General features: G+C 49.5%; 1 protein-coding gene across 3 annotated transcripts in view; it reads right to left on the reverse strand.

Annotated features, from left to right (window-relative positions):
* The window catches only part of LOC103554674 (polycystin-1-like protein 2), a 97997-nt gene that overhangs the window by 55904 nt on the left and 24567 nt on the right, over nucleotides 1–17526 (reverse strand). For 2 of the 3 annotated variants that reach the window (XM_070612354.1, XM_070612352.1), the window contains exons 7-15: nucleotides 15493–15897; nucleotides 13206–13283; nucleotides 10746–10795; nucleotides 8411–8528; nucleotides 6693–6900; nucleotides 4647–4767; nucleotides 3778–3919; nucleotides 2428–2604; nucleotides 457–602 (exon numbers count right to left, since the gene is read on the reverse strand). In XM_070612354.1, coding sequence (XP_070468455.1) covers nucleotides 457–602; nucleotides 2428–2604; nucleotides 3778–3919; nucleotides 4647–4767; nucleotides 6693–6900; nucleotides 8411–8528; nucleotides 10746–10795; nucleotides 13206–13283; nucleotides 15493–15897 — 1445 coding nt within the window. Of the gene's footprint in view, nucleotides 1–456; nucleotides 603–2427; nucleotides 2605–3777; nucleotides 3920–4646; nucleotides 4768–5768; nucleotides 6901–8410; nucleotides 8529–10745; nucleotides 10796–13205; nucleotides 13284–15492; nucleotides 15898–17526 lie in introns of those variants that run through there. The other variant, XM_070612353.1, reaches the window with a different exon arrangement.

A 17526-nucleotide genomic window follows, 5' to 3' on the forward strand; every position in this document is an offset into this window, starting at 1 on the left:
ACTGCCCTCCTCATCGCGCTCTCAATCCATTCCCACTCCATCTGGCTTCTGATCCTTGACATTTACTTGGGTTTTTATCCAGCCTCTGCCTTGCGGCCCTGTTGGCTAATCTTGGTCCTCCTTCCTCCAGACTCTGAAGGCGCTGGTCTAACTCATTCCTGGGTCCTTCTGCTCCAGCTCCCTTCAGGCTTCCCCCGAAGTCCCCAGGATCCTACCCCTATTCTGGACACTAAGACGTAGGATCTACAAGGTAGAGACCGTGTCTGTTTTGTCCATGGCTGTGTCCCCAGGGCCTGGCACCTAGTAGCGCTCTGTAAATGTTTGTTGAAGGAATGGATGAATCCATGGCTCATCTGGTCATGCCCACGGCTCCTTTCAACTCAGCCACCCTCTTGGTGAGGTTCAGACAGGTCAACAAGTTTTCTCAGTGAAGCAACAATGGCCACTACCACCCACCTTAACCGCTGCATGAGTCTGCTGCCTGTGTCCCGCAGGATTGGAGACAGAAATGACCACTGTCAGCAGGAAGTCATTCTTTTCTTTTCCAAGTGGCAGATAAACTGACGGGAGGGCAGGCTCAGGGCCACAGTGGAGACAGGAACCTGGTAAATGGAAACTGAACAGCTTGGCGGGGGGCATCTCCAGACCCTGGGGAGACTGGAAACCCACCAAGGTAGAGGTTGATGACAAGGACACAAAAGCCGCACACAGCTCATGAAGGCACAGCAGACACTCGGGGGTCTCCATTCTCTCAGGGAGAAGACAGCTACGTACACGGATCCTCTCTCGGTAATTGCATGCTGCTGTGACCTTGGAATAATTTTACTAAAATCCATGAAAAATTTCAGAGCAAATCTCCCACTGACAGGCTTTAAAAACAATCTCAAGGTGGTAAACCAAATTGCAAAGAGAAGGAGGAGGAAAAAGAGGAGGAAGGGAGGAGGGGATCATAAAAATGAGCTCAAACATTCGAGCTCACTCAAAAGTCATTTCCTGTAGAAGGCCTTCCCTGACTGCTCAAACAGCACCCGTATGGTCTGTTTACCAGCTGTCTCCATCACTACCTGTAAATGCAGTGAGGGCAGGGACTTCCTCTATGTTATTCACGACTGCATATCTAGCACCTAGAACAGAGCCTGACAGTCGATACGTACTTGCTGTAAGAAGGAAGGCAGGAAGGCAGGAAGGAAGGAAGGCAGGAAGGGAGGAATCATTTGTATCCTTAAAGGGGACCCACCTCTCATTGGAATCACTGTTCACTGCAGTGTGCAGACAAGCATGAAATTACTGAATTGCAATTGACGACTCATTTTTCTGTGACCACACTTCCCTGCCCCCTTGCTCACCTGTGTGTGGTACAGGCAGGCACTACAGGGGAATAACCAGTCGGAACTGGGGCAGCTAGCCTGTCTTCTCCATTTGGGGAGATGCAGGATTGAAATGAAATCTCCCTGCCTTCCCTGAATTATTTCCCTCCAGGCTCGGACTCAGTCACAGCACTGCCTTCCACGTCTTTTTGACGGGACACCCCATAAAAACCACACTCCTTTGGGTCCAGGATAGCTTATGTGTTCCTTTCCCAAGTCAAGGTGTCCAGTTTATGACACTGTGTTGTTTAATGCTGGATGTTGGGGAGCACCCCAGCAACGCGCCTGGTGCCTAGGTTTGGAGGAAAGTTCCAATCTGACGACAGCATTTCAGAGCACATGCGAGCATCATGAAATGCCAAAGCCCATCGGAAAGAGACAAGGACTCAGAGGAGCGCTCCAAGGACCAGCCACCCCAAATTGGGAGAACAGCTGCCATGCAGGCTGCTCACCCCGTCTCTCTTGGTGATGCCCTACTGCTGTCCTGGGGTGTGGATTGTGGGGACAGGACACTGTACAGGGCACTGGGAATAGGGGGGACAGGGTCTGCATGTTTTGTCCCTTGTAAACCTTTGCAAAAATGTCTCCTTTCTGCTCAGCACATTCGGTGACATCACCCCATCCCTGTTGCCTCCCGCAAAGCGGGGCCAGTAAAATCGTTGACGATTCTGTGAACCAGATCCTCTCTGTTCTGAACAGCTTCAGAATTCCAGGAGTCATGGCTGCTCCAAATGAGTCCTGGGGGGGTGGTGCCCTGGTGGCGGCCCCATGTGGTCCTCATCCATTTAACCAGCTCCACACCCCTCATGCCAGGACAGAGGTCATTTCGGCCTCCATCATTGTGGAGGAGACCCTGGTGGGACCCACTTCCCATCTCTCTGAGGTGTGTGGCTGGGTTAGCATGCCTGGGCTTGGGGGTTAAGGTTTAGAGGAGGCTTCATCCTGCAAACCTCTCTCACACGTGGAACATATTCTTTGCGCTCCCAGAGAAAGACAGGCCCCTGTTCTGGGAGGGGATGTGCCCAGGAGTTGAGAGGAGAGCATGGTCCCGGGCTGGTACCTGATTCCAGACAGAAGCAGTACTCCAGGGAGCCCAGGGCGGCGGAGGTGTCACAGAAGATGGCGAAGCTCGTCAGAACGGTGCCCTCCTCCGGGGCAATGGCGCAGGTGGGCACCTCAGGGGGAGGCAGAGAGCTAACCACGTAAGTGTCCTCCCCATAGGCGTCCCCGGTCACTGCTAGGGAGTGAAGACAGAGGGTGCTTAGGGGGCTCTGGGGGTCACACAAACTCCACCAGGCTTCAGGGAGCTCGTTGAAAGATATGCAGATTCCCAGGCCCCCCTGGACCCAGAGCCTCAGACGTCTCTGGAGATTCTGGGGCAGGACCCAGAAACCTACATTTCTAACAACTCCCCCTAGTGCAGGGCCTCCCAGGGTCTCACTCTGAGACATTGGGCAGAGACAGAGAAACGGAATCAGACGGACCTGACCTTGAATTCAGTTCTGCCATTTACTAGTCATGTGACCTTGGACTTGATCTTTTTGAGAGTCAGCTCCTCATCTGCAAAACGGGGCTAATAATAACGGCTTCCTCCCACGACTTTGGTGAGGAGGGGGTATACTGGAAACAACGGCTCGCTCGAGATTAGCCGGGTAGGAAGGGCCACAGCCAGGATCCGGAAACAGGCTGATCCCACCTCACGTCCACACTCTTCCCAGACCCCCACAGCAGCACATAGCGCCCCCAGTTAACCCGCACCAACACCCCACACCACCTGATATAAGCACTTGGTTTTCCGAAAAGAGTGCATGCCTAGAAAAACTGGGCATAGAGAGAATTTTAATCAATTCAAACTAATTCCTTGGCCTAGACTTAATTCAGAAGGTTTGGGGAGAACCCAGGAGTGTGCATTTTAAACAAGAAGCCCAGGTTATCCTGGGTGCATGATCTGTGGGCCACTTCGAGAAATACTGAATCAAAGGAATTCATCCAAAAGAGAATCGTCACCCCCATTGTTTATCTCTTTGAGAGTCTGCATTTCCCTCTGCGCTGGGCTTGTTTTACGGGAGATGCGCTGCCTCGTCTGGGCAGGACACCCAGGCTGCGCAACCCCAGAATAATCTGCTCTGTACCACTGGGGTTGTCCCATCCACCCCGCATAATACAATCCGGAGGCGGGCGTTCTCATTGCACCCAGCTTACATGTGAGGAAACTGAGGCACAGAGAGATTAGATCTCTTTGCCTAAAGTCTCCAGCTGGAAAGTGGTGGTGGTGGGCTTCATACCAGAGCCTGTGTACGGCCCCGACCCAACACTGATGTCCCGTGTTTCAGGGCTTCTGGGTTTGTCTTGGTTTACTCTTTGCGGCAGACAGAATCTGGGACAAGAGACTGAAGGGAGGCCTTCCTACCTGTGACTCGGATTCGGACGGTCGGGCCCCAGGTCTGCAGGAAGGAGCTATTCAGCAGCAGCGTGGAGGTGTCGCTCTGAAGGAGGGTGAAAGAACGCGGCCAAAATCCTTCAAGTCTGCAGGCTGCCGGTAGGGGCTCAGCCTGAAAAAGAGCACAGCCCAGAGCCCTGAGGCTGCAGCCGGGCTGCTGGACCTCAGCAGGGCATGGCTCCTGAGCCTCCGGATTTGCCTCTGATGGGTGGACAGCAGCACCACCTGCTTCCCCAAGGTCAGCCCAGACATCCACTCTCCAGCCTTGTTAGGATGCTTGTCCAAGCTCAGGTTCCCTAGGAGCAGAGCCTGAGAGGATTCCTGTGCTGGTCTTTTACTGAGGGAGGGCTCTCAAGGGCACCAGCAGGGGAAGGAGGGAAACAGAATGGGGCAGAGAATGAAACTGGGCAGAGAAGTGGTTCCAGGAGGTGGCCAGCCTCAGCCTGATCCCACGGGAGCTCTGGAGCTTGAGCTGCACCACAGAAGCCGTCTCCCTCAGAGGCAAGAGGGCTAGGCTCTTAGCCCCCATGTCCATCAGTTATTGGCCAGCGGCCACTCCACAGCAGCCAGGGTGGGTGCATCAGCCTGGTAAGAGGGACTGGGCTGGGGCACCAATGGCATCTGCTGCAGCATTTGCCCATTGTTTTTGCTCCGTGCATCTGTGCTCTCTTCTGACCACGCCCTGGTTTTCCTCTGGGGAACGCCCCCACCCCAACTCCTACTACACGGGCTGTAAGTGGAGTTGACCCACCCCCAGCTCAGTCCTGGGCATGTGACACAGGTCTGGTCCATCAAAGTGGGAAGATGGTTCCATTTTGAGTGGTTGCCAGTGTTCTCACCTTCTCCTGTGGGGTGTCATCTAAATACCAGCTGAACCTGGCCTCTGCAGAGTCATCCCCCATGGTGACCCTGAGTATAACCTCTTCGCTGGCATTCACTGGTCCACAGTTCTTGTCACAGCTGAGAGGGAGACAGAGAACAGAGTGAGGAGGCTCACTCAGGCATCGTGGCCACCTGCCTGGTCTTCTGTCCGCTTCTTCTCTAGTCCTTTGAGAAGGTTGGAAAGGGCCTTTTTTCAAGTGAAAGTTGGAATAAAAGCAACCCCTGTCCCAGCCAAAATCGGGACATAGCCTCGGTCATGAAGATGGACTGATTAATGCCTGATCGAATCTCCCTTCGTTCGCTGTGCAGGATAATGATGTGGAAATGCAGGAGGCCGAGACAGGACCCTGGGCTCGAATCCCGTCCCTGCCCCTTATGAATGGCCACCTGGCGCAAGTCACTTGAACTCTCTGAGCCTGTTTCCTCACCTGCAAAGTGAGGGGATAAGAGCTGACAACGTGTCTGATTCTTTCCAGTTCTAATAATAATAGATGAATGCTGTGATTGACAGCATGCATGCCACAATTTATAAATGACTTCCGTTGCTACCAGCTTATTCATTGCTTACTGCAACCCTGTGAGTGTCGTGTCAGAATCCCCGTATCACAGACAGCAAACAGGCTCATGGAGCTTACGTGACTTGTGCCAGTTACGCCGCTCTCCAGTGGGGGCATGGAACACGAACCAACCTGTCTTGATCCGAGTCCCAGGCCTTCTCTATAACATCGTCCTCCCTCCCTCGAGCCAATAAGAGATCACTTTGGCTCCTGCTATGTGGCCAATCCATCCCCAAGTCCTTTCAGTTTTAACTTTATAACAGCTCTCGAATCTCCCTACTTCTGTCTTCAGGTCTATCCTAGTAAAGTGTGCCGGACATCCTCCATTTGCCCCTGCAGCCCACTCTCCATCAACTCTTTGTGGCTGTGTGCACCAGGAGACTGATGCTACAGACTGTGTCACCCAAGCTACCGCACCCTCTGGCTTCTGGTCGGGCCAGCCAATGGCAAGCACTGTTTGGGGACTGGAGAGTGAGAGGAGAGAGGCCGGAGTATTTATTCACCACTTCCCCTGCTCCTTACCTGATGGGCTGCAGTTGGCAGAGGTTGTGTTCCTCTAGTCAAGACCACAGCTCCTATTGGGGGGCTTCTCTCTCACAGCTGCAGCTACCAGGGGGCTCCAGGAACGCTGTCTCTGCTCTTACCTCTGCAGTCCTAAGAGGGATGGTAGCTTCCCCCTGTTGTCATCCTGCATCGTCATCCCTGGTTTGTTTCCTTATCCCTGCCCACATCTGAAAATAGACGCTTTATCCTGCTGTCATCAATTCCAGTCTGAGTGAGCCATCTGCCCCCTGCAGGGACCTGGCTGATAGACCAAGCTACCTGAGCTCACCTTGGTTCCTGCAGGAGCCTAAGCAATCTCCTGAGCTCTCTCTTGCCCTCCTCCAGCCCGTTCTCTACCCTGCTACAGAGCATTTGAAGCAAGACGTGATCACGTTCCCAGCCCGCTTGAAACACTTGGATGGCTTTCCTGAACTCTTAGGATAAAGACCAAACTCCTGTCTTTGATATGACCTGCAAGGCCCTGCTGGAGCCAGACCCTGCCTACTCTTCCAATTTCTTCTTGCCCCTCTCTTGCTCCATGCTCTAGCCACACCATCCTCTTTCACTTCTAGATTATTCTACGCTCTCTCCCTTTGCCATTCTGTCCTCTCTCCAGCCCCCTTTTCCTGTCCAAGTTAGTTCCTCTTCCCTCTTCACATCTCTGCTGAGGAAAGCCTTTCTTGACCCCAAGTCAGGGAAGCTGTCAAAGTGTTCTCTTCCGTCATTCGTTTGTGCAGAACATCACTGACCACCAGGCAGTAACCCCTGTGAGAAGTGAGACTGGGTCTGGTCTTGCCCTCCCCTGAAAGCCCTGCCCCTAGGTCAGTGCCACTGGCTCTCAGTAGATGTTGGCCGAATGATGAATGAATGGTGACACTACAGGAGTTTGCTCTTGCGCCCCACCTGACTCGAGGCCTGAGTTTCACAGGGGCAGACACATAGAGGCACTGCTCTTTCCGTTTCTCCAGTTCCTGGCCTCTCCAGACAGCCAGATGCAGGGTGACGGCAGAGTCGGGCGGCGGCAGGCAGGACGGCGGAACCACCAACTCCCTCTGGTCTGTGCGGAGCAGCTTATTCTCAGCGCACTCGCTCCACTGAACCCAGCAACGCCCTGAGGAAGAGAGATGGGCAAGCACTGTTATCCATCCTGGAAATCTGAGCTTGACACATGTGGCTACCTCTGATTTGGGGTTTTTAGAAGGAAAAGGTCATGGGAAAAGAAAATTGGCTCCAAATAGAGATTTTGATTTTTAAAAAATTTCACTTGCAGGTTGCAGGAATGGTGCTGCAGAAGGATGCCCCTGGGACAATGACCTCCTCTGAGCAAACCTGCAGGACGTGTCGGCTTGTTTTGCATCAGTGACTTGCACTGACGAACACACAGGCACACAGCAGGAGAGGGGCCAGGAGGATCTACAGCCCCACCTGCGAGAGCGTCTGGGGCAGCTCCTTGTCCCTCGTGTAATTGTCACCCCACATGGAAGCGATTGTCCACAGCTGTATGTCCCCGTGGGGTAAATGGGGACCTGAGGGTCTGTACCTGTGAGGCTGTATGTCATCTCCCGCCTTATGATATCAGCTGGGTAAGTCTCTGTGTCCCTTGCCCTTCAACTCTGTTGATTTGTGTTTATCCATCAATCATCTCTCTTCTCCCATCACCCCCAATATGACAGTCATTCACAGGACATGTCCAGGGGTCAGGTCATCAGCCCAGTCACCTAAACTCTGTATTTGTGTCCTCTACTAATTCAGATGACAAGAACTAATATTCGGTAGGATGTTCTGACCACTTAGCAATTAATATCAAAAGCCTTCAAGTTTTATATGACTTTTGACCCAGTTATTCCATTTCTAGAAATTTACTTATGAAAGTAACCACAGATGCAAATAAAGATTGAACTATAAAGATGTGTGTTTATAAAGGCAAATAATTTGAAACAAATGTCCAAAAAGAGGGCACTGGTGAATAAATGATCATACATGAAGTGTATCCTGCAGTGACTATGAAAATCGAGATGCAAAAGAAGATACCATGACACTAAAATATTAATATATCCAGGCATGATATATTGTTCAACGACAAAGAAGGTAACAAAAGCAATAGGTGCAGTATGAATGACTTTCGTTTTATTTCTAAAACGATGTGTGTGTGGCTAGGATATACCCCTAGGAAAAGGAGGACAACCATTTCGAAAAAATGAGCACTAGTCCTGCCATCTTGGTTTGTCAGAAAATGCCTCATCACTTCCTCCTTCCAGACTCTTCCTGGAGGCGAACCAAGGGCATGGAGGTGGGAGGGATCCATCCAAGAGGGGAGGAGTACTTTATCACTGGCATTGTTTGGGTGATGATAAAAAAGCAGACTGACTTTTAGGCTTGACTTGTTGTTCTTAACTCTCTACAGATAATGCATCTCCTTGTCCCCGGCCTTCAGGGCCACCCCACCTTGGTTTGCCCCTGCTTCACCCTCCTCCTATTTCCGTGGAATTTGTAATCTCTGGCACACACAAGGTACATACAATGTCAGGCATGACTAATGCCAGTGTGAAGGTTAAGGAAAAGAACAGTATCCATCACTTTGTGGTGACAAAGGACAGTTCCAGAGTTCTAAGGTCACCTACCACATGACCACTGGAAGCGTAAATCCTTGTCACTGTCCGGCCAGCCCAGAGTCACAGTCGTGAAAGGATCCACGTACCGCCCAGGTTCCACATATACCTCCACATCCTCTTTATCGCTCTGCAGAAAAAGCAGCTGGCTGGTGAGACACCCCTCCACAGTTGGCACCCCACCCACTGCCCCAGAGTGATCCGTGCCAAGGGTGGCCACAGTGCAAGGCGTGGAATAGAGACAGACCCTGTCTGATCCACCTAGCTCCCCTCACGGGATGAATCACTGGGTAAATAATTTAGTCCAAGTGTGGGCTCAGTGCTAAGATTCACCACGTGTTCAGCTGTATTAACAGAGCCTGCTCTGGGCCGGGCCCTGTGCTGGATGCCTAGAGACACAGGAATAGAGACCCAGCCCCTGCGCTTAAGTTTGCTAGGGCAGACAGACAAGGAAAACCAATGATTCAAACACACAGTGCTAACTGCTACAACAGAGGGGCTCAGGGGTTGAGAAGTGGAAGAGGGAGGCAATAGGTTAAGATCTTCTGTTCTCCCGAGGGTTTGCTAGTGTCTGAATCCTGGGGTTGCTGTGGATCAAATGAGAGGAACCAGTGACATGTTTCCCCTTGTGTCTGGCACAGAGCTGCTACCTCTGCAAAGCAGACAGCCCATGTCAGGGCAAGCTTCCCCAGAGGATGGGACCCAGAGCGTTCATGAAGGAGGAGGAGTGAGGGTGAGTTGGGCAACCATGGAGAGAGTGTGGATTCTAGGAAGAGGGATCGGTGGGAGTACACTGTGCTCCTGGAGTCAATTCTGGTAGGATCTGTTAAACAGCTCAGGCTCAGAGGCCTTGGCCTTGAATAATAGGAAGTTACAGCAGAATTCAGCCCTGAGTGGTCTCCCATGGCCTGATAATAAAACCCAAGTCCTCTTGCCTTCACACCTGAGACTCCATGTTGTCTGGCCTCTGTCCATCACTCTGTAATCTCCTACATCCTCCCCTCTCCCCCACAGGCATCAGAGCCTTCTCAACTACACACCAAGAAAGCTCTTGTTCTGCTTTCCAGCGAGGCTGATTGATTGCCTTATCTTCAGGTCTCCACTTAAATTTTGTCACCTCTGAAGAGGTCTTGTCTGATCACATTTGCTAGACCACCTTCTGTTAGTTGCTGTCACTGCAGTCTATTGGTTTTGGTTAGACACGTCACAATTCCTAATTATATGCTAGTTTGTTTGCTAGTCTCACCCACAAAGCTTCACGGAGCTTTGGACCACATCTGTTTATTCACCATTGCATCCCCAGCCCCTAATACCAAGCCTTGAACACTACAGATGCACAATAAGTCTTTGTTATTGGATAAATGCATGCATGAGCAATGTCAACAGCAAGGAATCAAAGACTTAGTCTTGCATAAAAACTAAAGAACCTGGGCCTGTTTTCTAATAGAAGCATTGACAGCTATAAATTTCCCTCTAAGCATTGCCTTAGCTGCATCCCACAAATTTGGATAGATTGTGTTGTCATTATCACTTAAGAAGTATTTTTTAAATTTCCCTTGTGATTTTTTTCTTTGACCCATTAAATTTTTTTTGAAGTGTGCTATTTAGTTGCCAAGATATCTAAAGGATATCTACATATCACAGATAATTTATTATTGATTTATAACATAATGCTGTTGTGGTTACCGAACATGCTTTGTTTGATTTCAGTCCTTCTGGGTCTCTGCTATTAGCACCAAGAAGCCCAAACTCAAATCTAGAACAGAATGCTTGGACATCTTTTTCTTGTGAGGTTAAGTGTTTAAAAAAATACAGTTGGTCCTCGACTTACAATTTTTGGAATTTATGATGGTGCAAAAAGCAGTACACGTTCCGTAGAAACCATGCTTTAAGCTTTGAATTTTGATCTTTTCCCAGCCTAGCGATATGCAGTATGATACTCTCTCGTGATGCTGGGCAATGGCAGCGAGCTGCCATCTCCCCCTCAGCCACGTGATCATGAGGGTAAAGAACCAATACACGTGCAACCATTCTGCACCCACACAACCATTCTGTTTTTCACTTTCAGTACAGTATTCAATAAATTACATGAGATATTCAACACATCATATTAATACTACATTATTACATATTATTACATTATTATAAAATAGGCTTTCTGTTAGATGATTTTGCCCAACTGTAGGCTAATGTAAGTGTTCTGAGCACGTTTACGGTAGGCTGGGCCAAGCAATGATGTTCAGTAGGCTGGGTGTATTAAATGAATTTTCAACTCATGATATTTTCAACTTGCGATGGGTTTCTCCAGACATAACCCTATTGTAAGTCAAGGAAGATCTATACTCACATTCTTTTCCACAGCCTTTGTTCCAGCTGGTTCTTGGAGACTGGAAGGAGCTGTGAACAGAGTGGGAATGGCTGTCAAACTTTGGTGGTGTTTACAAGGTTACCAAAGGGCAGAGTCAGAGGGTGAGGATGCTGAGGATGCCCCGGGAGTATCTGCCTGTCTTTGGGAATGTTTCAGGGGAACATAGAAAACATTCGGGTCAAAGGAAATGGGTCAAAACCAAAACCATCGTATTCACCACTAGGCTAAAGATGCCTGTTAGGTAGGTAAAAAAGAGCCAGGCAGCTGCCAAGGCAAATAAAACACAAGATTTAGGGTCAGACATGCAGCTGTATGCATTACTGCTTGCTTACCAGTTGAGGGGGTGAGTGTGGAGCCCTGATTTGTAGCATTTGCTGATTTCCTTGGTGGAAATGTTGCTACCAACATAGATTTCTAGCTACCAAGCTGACCTCACTGAATGTGGAGTGAGAAGAGGTGGGCACAACCAGCCCTGGCAAGGTGGTAGGAGCCAGCCAGCACACCATGGTTGTTTCTAGATCCTTTCATTGGCTTCCTACTGGCTGTGTGAATCTGGGAAAGTTAGTTATTCTTTCTGAGTCTTGGGTTCCTCATCCACAAGGCAGTCCCTATTTCTCAAGGCTCCAGGAGGAGGAAATACTGTACTGTACATATCATTGCTGTGTAATCTACACATCTGTACAGAATGTTAGTGTGCCAAGTTAAAAAGATGGACAACCTACTCTCAACTGATATGCTCTGAAGATATTGAAATGCGAATGTGATTAATGTCTACTTAAAGTGTGATGATTAAGATAGAAACGTAGGGTTATTCCATGTGACTCACCAGGCCCCAGTGCATTGGATATTTTAAGATCTGGATACTACTGATGTTTAAAAAATTCTCTCCTGGTGAATGCTCATTCTCACAACTAAAACTTTGAAGGTCTATAAAATCATGCAAAACAAAGCTAAGATGCCAGACACGGAGGCCTTTCTTAACCTGAAGAAGGAAGATGGTGAACATGCCCAGATGAAGAAACCAAGAGAAACAGTGGCTACCTGATCCTGCCGTGAATAGCGGAGTTACTTTTGAAAAGCCAATTAATCTCTCTAGGCCTCAAATTCCCGACATGGAAAGGAAGGGCTGCAGACAGTAGAATGGACATCTGATGGTTTTCTCCCCCTGTCCACGCATCCATGCCCCCTTCTTTTGATAGCAGCACCTACAGGTGATACTGTCACTGGGTAGCTTTCCCTCCCCACTCTCAGTCCTCGTTTTGGGTGAAGCTGACCCTACATCATGTTCCGGGGTTGACTTGTGATCCTGGTCTGCCCAAACTGAGTACCGCTTCTCCCTGGTCTCAGCAGCAGGTCCAGGAGAGAACATGAACCGAGCTTGGACCAGTAAAAGGCAGCCTCAAGACTTTTGCTGGAAATATCAACAAAGAGGTGCTCTTTCTCCTCTGGGGTTGAGGAATGCAGTCTGGGGCCATCGTTCTATCTCTTGGGAAGAAGGAAGCAGAATGAAGCCAACATAGAACCGAGAGATGGAGAGGGGCAGCTTTCGGAAGACATTGAGTCTCCGGATACAGCAGTACCTAAACCCTGGACTTTTCATTTTCTGAGTTGATAAAATTTCCTTTTGACTTGAGCCAGTTTGAACTGCTTTTCTGTCCCGTGCTGCTCGAAGAGTCCTGGTAAATACATCCAAGGCAAACTTTGAGACTGTTGGCTCAGTTACTGTTGGCTGCCTACCAACAGCCAATACCTTGCCCTTCCTCTTGGCTATCAGAATCCACCTTCTCCCACAAAGCCTGAAAATGCTGGGTACCTGCTTTCCAGCATCCCTTACAGCTGGGGCACCTGACCCTGGCTGATGACATCTGAGGGGAAGATTGCTGAGGACTAGTGGGAAAGATTTTCCCCCTAATAAAAAGAGGTGCACAGGAGTAAATGGGCTTCTGCTGCTGCCAAATAATGCTGGGTTGACATGTGATGTCTGGAACTGCAGCAACCAGTTTGATTGCATGAGATGCAAACCTAAGGACAAAGCAAAAACTCTGAGGATGGGACAGCAGAGCAACAGACTGAGCCTGGGTCCTTGCTGGTGACACTGAGCCACTGAACCAACCCTGGAACTACTTATCTAACTAACTTCTTAGTATGCGAGATAATAAGACTTGAACTTAAAGCCACTTATGTTGGGCTTTCTGTTACTTGCAGCCTAAAGCATCGTAACTAATACAAACTCTTTTGTCTGAGAATTCTGTATCAATGGTTGAATGTTTTACTGCATACATCCTTGCGTTTTTAGAGTAACCAGAGAATTCTTAACATCTGTAGAACAAGATAAGTGTCCAGAGCTCTGTTTTGAGGGGCACCTCACTAGACCTCAAGCAAGTGCAATGCCCTAGACTCCTGGTCACAAGTTTTATCCCCCCTTGCACGCATCCTTGCCTGTGACAGTGATGCTTCCGATTTCCAAACTCAAGTTTGAGAGGGCATTCCTCACCAGCACGGTGACCAGAAAGGTGCCTGCAATGCAAAAGGTGGAGAATGATGGGTGTTGTAATGAACTGTTTAACTTGTGCAGCGACAACTCTTCCAGCTTGTGCTTCTCAGTCCCCTTACGGCAGCATCTGATTTTGCATCCTCTGAGCATCTAATGAACACCTGTTGTGTGGCAGGCATGGCGCAAGGCTCTGGGGACACAGAGAAGGAAGAAACATGGTCCTTGTCCTCAGGGCCCTAAGATCTAGTAGATATGGAGGACACTGAGTGCCAAACCAGGGTAGAGGCAGCACGGGGGCATTGTGGGCACGGGGTGGGGTGGTCACTTCAACCTCAGGGGAGGAGGAAATGGTTCCTGGGGTGGGGCGGGAGCTGGAGGTAAAGCTCAAAGGATGAGTCGTGCTCATGAGTCAGATTAGAGAGGGGCTTACAGCGGAGGGGAAGATGAGACAGGATTTTAAAAGGGTCGGGAGAGGGGCGAGGGGAGAGAAGGATTTGTAAGAAGGTATGGAGAGAGCTGCTAAGACATGTGTATCCCGCCCCTCCTGCCTCATGGGGAAGGGGTGACGGGTGCTACCTTACTCTCTTCTGTAACCTAGAAAGATGGATTCTTTGAGGTTGGGGACCCCCATGGACAGGTGCCTTACTCATGCACTTGAAGGAATGGTCTGTGACCCATGAGCTGGGGCAGGGTGGAGTGTGGGCAGTGGAGGGGTGGACGGATTAAAGGGCGGCATTTCTACTTTTGGGAAGTAACTATGGTCAGCTGGTAGCAGCCAAGGAACGGATAAGAATTTTCTATGGACCAGATGTTTTCCTTGGGGAGAGGGGGTGCTGACGCGGGTAGAGAGAGTGACCCTGTTGGTGACCCGGGAGAAGCAGCAGCTGGGCGGATGTGGCCAGCTGAAGGAGAGGCATCACGCCATCCTGGAAGCTGGGGTCCCAGGGGCCAGCAGGGGCCCTCAGGAGCCCGTAGACACTCCTACAAGAGGCAGCTTCAAACATCTGCTGGGCCCCGAGAGCAAGGCCAGCCAGGACTGGGCCAGGCCACCAGGTGAGAGCCTTCCTGTCCGACCTGGCTCCCTTTCCTTCCTCCTTACCCCCTTCATCCCTGGAGTCATCCAAATGTGTTTTTTTTGTGAGAAGACTGTTCATCATCTAAGAGTGAGCCAAAAAATCACAGGGCGTGCAGAGATTTTATCCATTATCCCCTCCTGAGTAGCTTTTATAGGAGACCCAAAATGATTGCATTTGAATTATAGCCTATGTATTGTGTGTATTTTCCATTGTCGTTCCATTTCATTTCTAGATTCTTCCTGTTCCAAGCTGGACCCTTGGTAACTGGCAAAGTTGCCGCATTTTTCTTTTTGAATGTATTGTCCTTTCTGCTCTCTCTTTTGCTATATCCCTTGCTGAGGGCATGGTAGCCCCGTACCTGTTCCACATTAGCCCCTTTCTTGCTCATCTCTGAGATCCAGGGCCGGGGACCCTGGGGGCAAAATCCTGGGTGGGCTGGAGACTCTGTAACCCTCACCACATTCCTGCCTGCTGACCTCACCATACTGCCCTCAAGAATTCTCTGTTCTCTCCAGATTAGGTGCAAATGTCTGCTGTGGCCTCCTCCCCCTGGCTGGTGCCAGCCAGTCTGCTGCCCTGTCTCTGTCCCAGCCAGCATCATAACACTTCCCCTCTCTCCCACCCTTCAGTTATTATCTCCTCTCCTCCCAGGAGACTGGAGGCGATTGGATTGCAGTTTCCCAAACCCCACTCTCCTCTAGAAATGATGGAAGAAATCTGAATACTCCTGCTCTCTTCCAGGGGATCTCAATGTGGGGGGGGTGGGGGGAGGGCGGGGAATCATTTTACTCCCCAGGGAACAATTGGCAAAGTCTGGAGACATTTTTAGTTGTCACGACTTAGGGGGCGGGTGCTACTGGCATCTAGTGGGCAGAAGCCAGGGATGCTGCTAGACATCCTAAAGCATGCAGGACAGCCCCTCAAAACAAAGAATTACCCAGTCCCAAATGTCAGAAGTGCCAAAGTTGAGAACCCCTGTGACTGTAAGCTCCCTGAGGGCAGATAATATCTGTCTCTTCTTTATTTTGTGACCCAGGCTGGGTGCTGTCAACCATGTTTGTGTCCAGGACACACTGAAAACTGGCTGGCAGGACCCTGGACACCAAATCAGGAAGGGAAGAGGAGGTGTGGAAGGCAAGCCACCAAGCCTAAGTACCTTCCCGAGGAACTGCCACGTGGTAAATCCCAGACGGCCCCCCGAGGCTCTCTTCCTCCTGGGAGAAGGTTGCATTGAGTCCTGCCACCGCAAAGGTCAGCCCCTCTGGGATGCCATGAGCTACTGAGACGTTGACCAGTAGGTCCTGTCCAAGCTCTAAGAGGTCAGAAGCCCAGGAGGCCCGAAGCCCCAAAAGAGGCTCCATGAAGTGGACCGTGATGTTTCTGGAGGGTGCAGAGGTGATGATGCTGCTGGTGGCTTCGATCTCCAGGTGGTGGATCCCTGGGCCCATCCGTTGCTGCACTGCTCTTTCCAGGGTCAGATTGTGGGGGAGCGGGCCCCACCGCACGCTGGACTCAGCCAGGGTTGTGTTACCTGACAGCACAGTGTAAGTCACCTCTGTTCCTGGGAGGTCGGGAGAGGGTAAGAAACATTTAAGAATGTCAGTAACAACCATGCAGTTGATTCTACTGAGACAGTTTAGACTCAAGCTCTGAAGTCAGATTCCTGATATAGACATGGATATGGTTACAAATATAAAGACATTCGTTTTCATAACTCTGTGTGGTCATGGATGATAACTAGACTTCTTGTGGTGATCATTTCACAATGTATACAAATACTGAATCATTATGTTGTACACTTGAAACTAATATAACATGTCAATTATATCTCAATTAAAAATAAATAAATAAAGACATATATAAGGATATACTGCACCCCCAAATATGATGGTGATTATTTCTGAGTATTGGGTTAATGAGTGATTTCCCCTTTGGGGTCCTCTCTGCTCATCTAAATGTTCTAATTTATTTATACTATGCATGTGTTACCCATAAACTTAAAAGTTTGTAATAAAACTGTTAGAACTTTTTTTTGACAGGGATATCCTTGGAGGGAGGAAGGCATCTCTTCCTTCCTTCAGATGCTGAAAAGGGTGCATGTCTGAGGGATGTGGCTGATTTTTATATATGACGATTGGCCTTAAGTCTTGTCTTAAGCAGGAGCAGATGAGCCCATTTCCTTTCATCTCCATGGCTGACTGCCTGAGACCCTGCCCAACAGGAGGGTGTAGCCTGTTCACGTTAAGGTGAGCCTTCCTTACAGTTTGGGGCTGGTTGTCCCAGCTGGATGCTAACTATTGTGGTTGACTCTTAAAATCTGATTTCAACCATCAAATTAGGATTTTTCCAATAGAACCCAAGCTAGTCTAGCTCTTGTTTGAGTGAGAAGGTGATGATGATGATGATGATGATAAAGACAATGATGATGATGATGATGTTGATGGTGATGATGATGTTGATGATAATATAAGCCCTCTGAGAGTAGGAACCTTGACTTTCATGTTTATTGCTGCCTCCCCCTACACCTGGCAAAAAGTAGGCACTCAATTATATTTGTAGGATGAAAAAAAATGAGGAAGTTTGAAGTGAGATAAGTCTCCCCAGGTGCACACAGCACCCGCCTTCAGCCAACAAGCGCACCAGAACAGAAAGGAGCCCCAAGCACTGTGTTGAAAACCCCGTGATTTTCATCCATTAATTCACTGCTATAAGTGAGGCTCTAGGTGGTGTGAGGTCGGACTGAGTCATGTCCTCACCTCTGCAGCTCGGGTCACCTCCACAGCTCCGCGCCACACGGTTTACATCAACAGGCTTCCGTCCAGATCTCAAACTGGACCTGTGCCTTGAGGAAAGATGCTACCTTAGGTGAAGATGGGTCTTAGTTGGGAGGGTCTCTATTGAGAGAAGGGGTGATGTTTCAAATATTTAACAACTGGAACTTCTTGGGTACCAAGTAGGACGGATGGTCTGATAAATCAGCATAGACACTGTGACCAATCAGAATGGACACTGTGACCAATCAGAATGGGTGCTGTGACCAGTCAGAACGGACGCTGCAACCAATCAGAATGGACGTTGTGACCAATGAGAAATGTTGCTATGACCAGTCAGAATAGGTGCCATGGCCAATCAGAATGAACACTTCGGCCAATCAAAATGGACATGATGACCAATCAGAATGGCCTCTGAT

Source organism: Equus przewalskii, chromosome 3 (assembly GCF_037783145.1).
Source record: "Equus przewalskii isolate Varuska chromosome 3, EquPr2, whole genome shotgun sequence".
Classification (NCBI taxonomy): domain Eukaryota; kingdom Metazoa; phylum Chordata; class Mammalia; order Perissodactyla; family Equidae; genus Equus; species Equus przewalskii.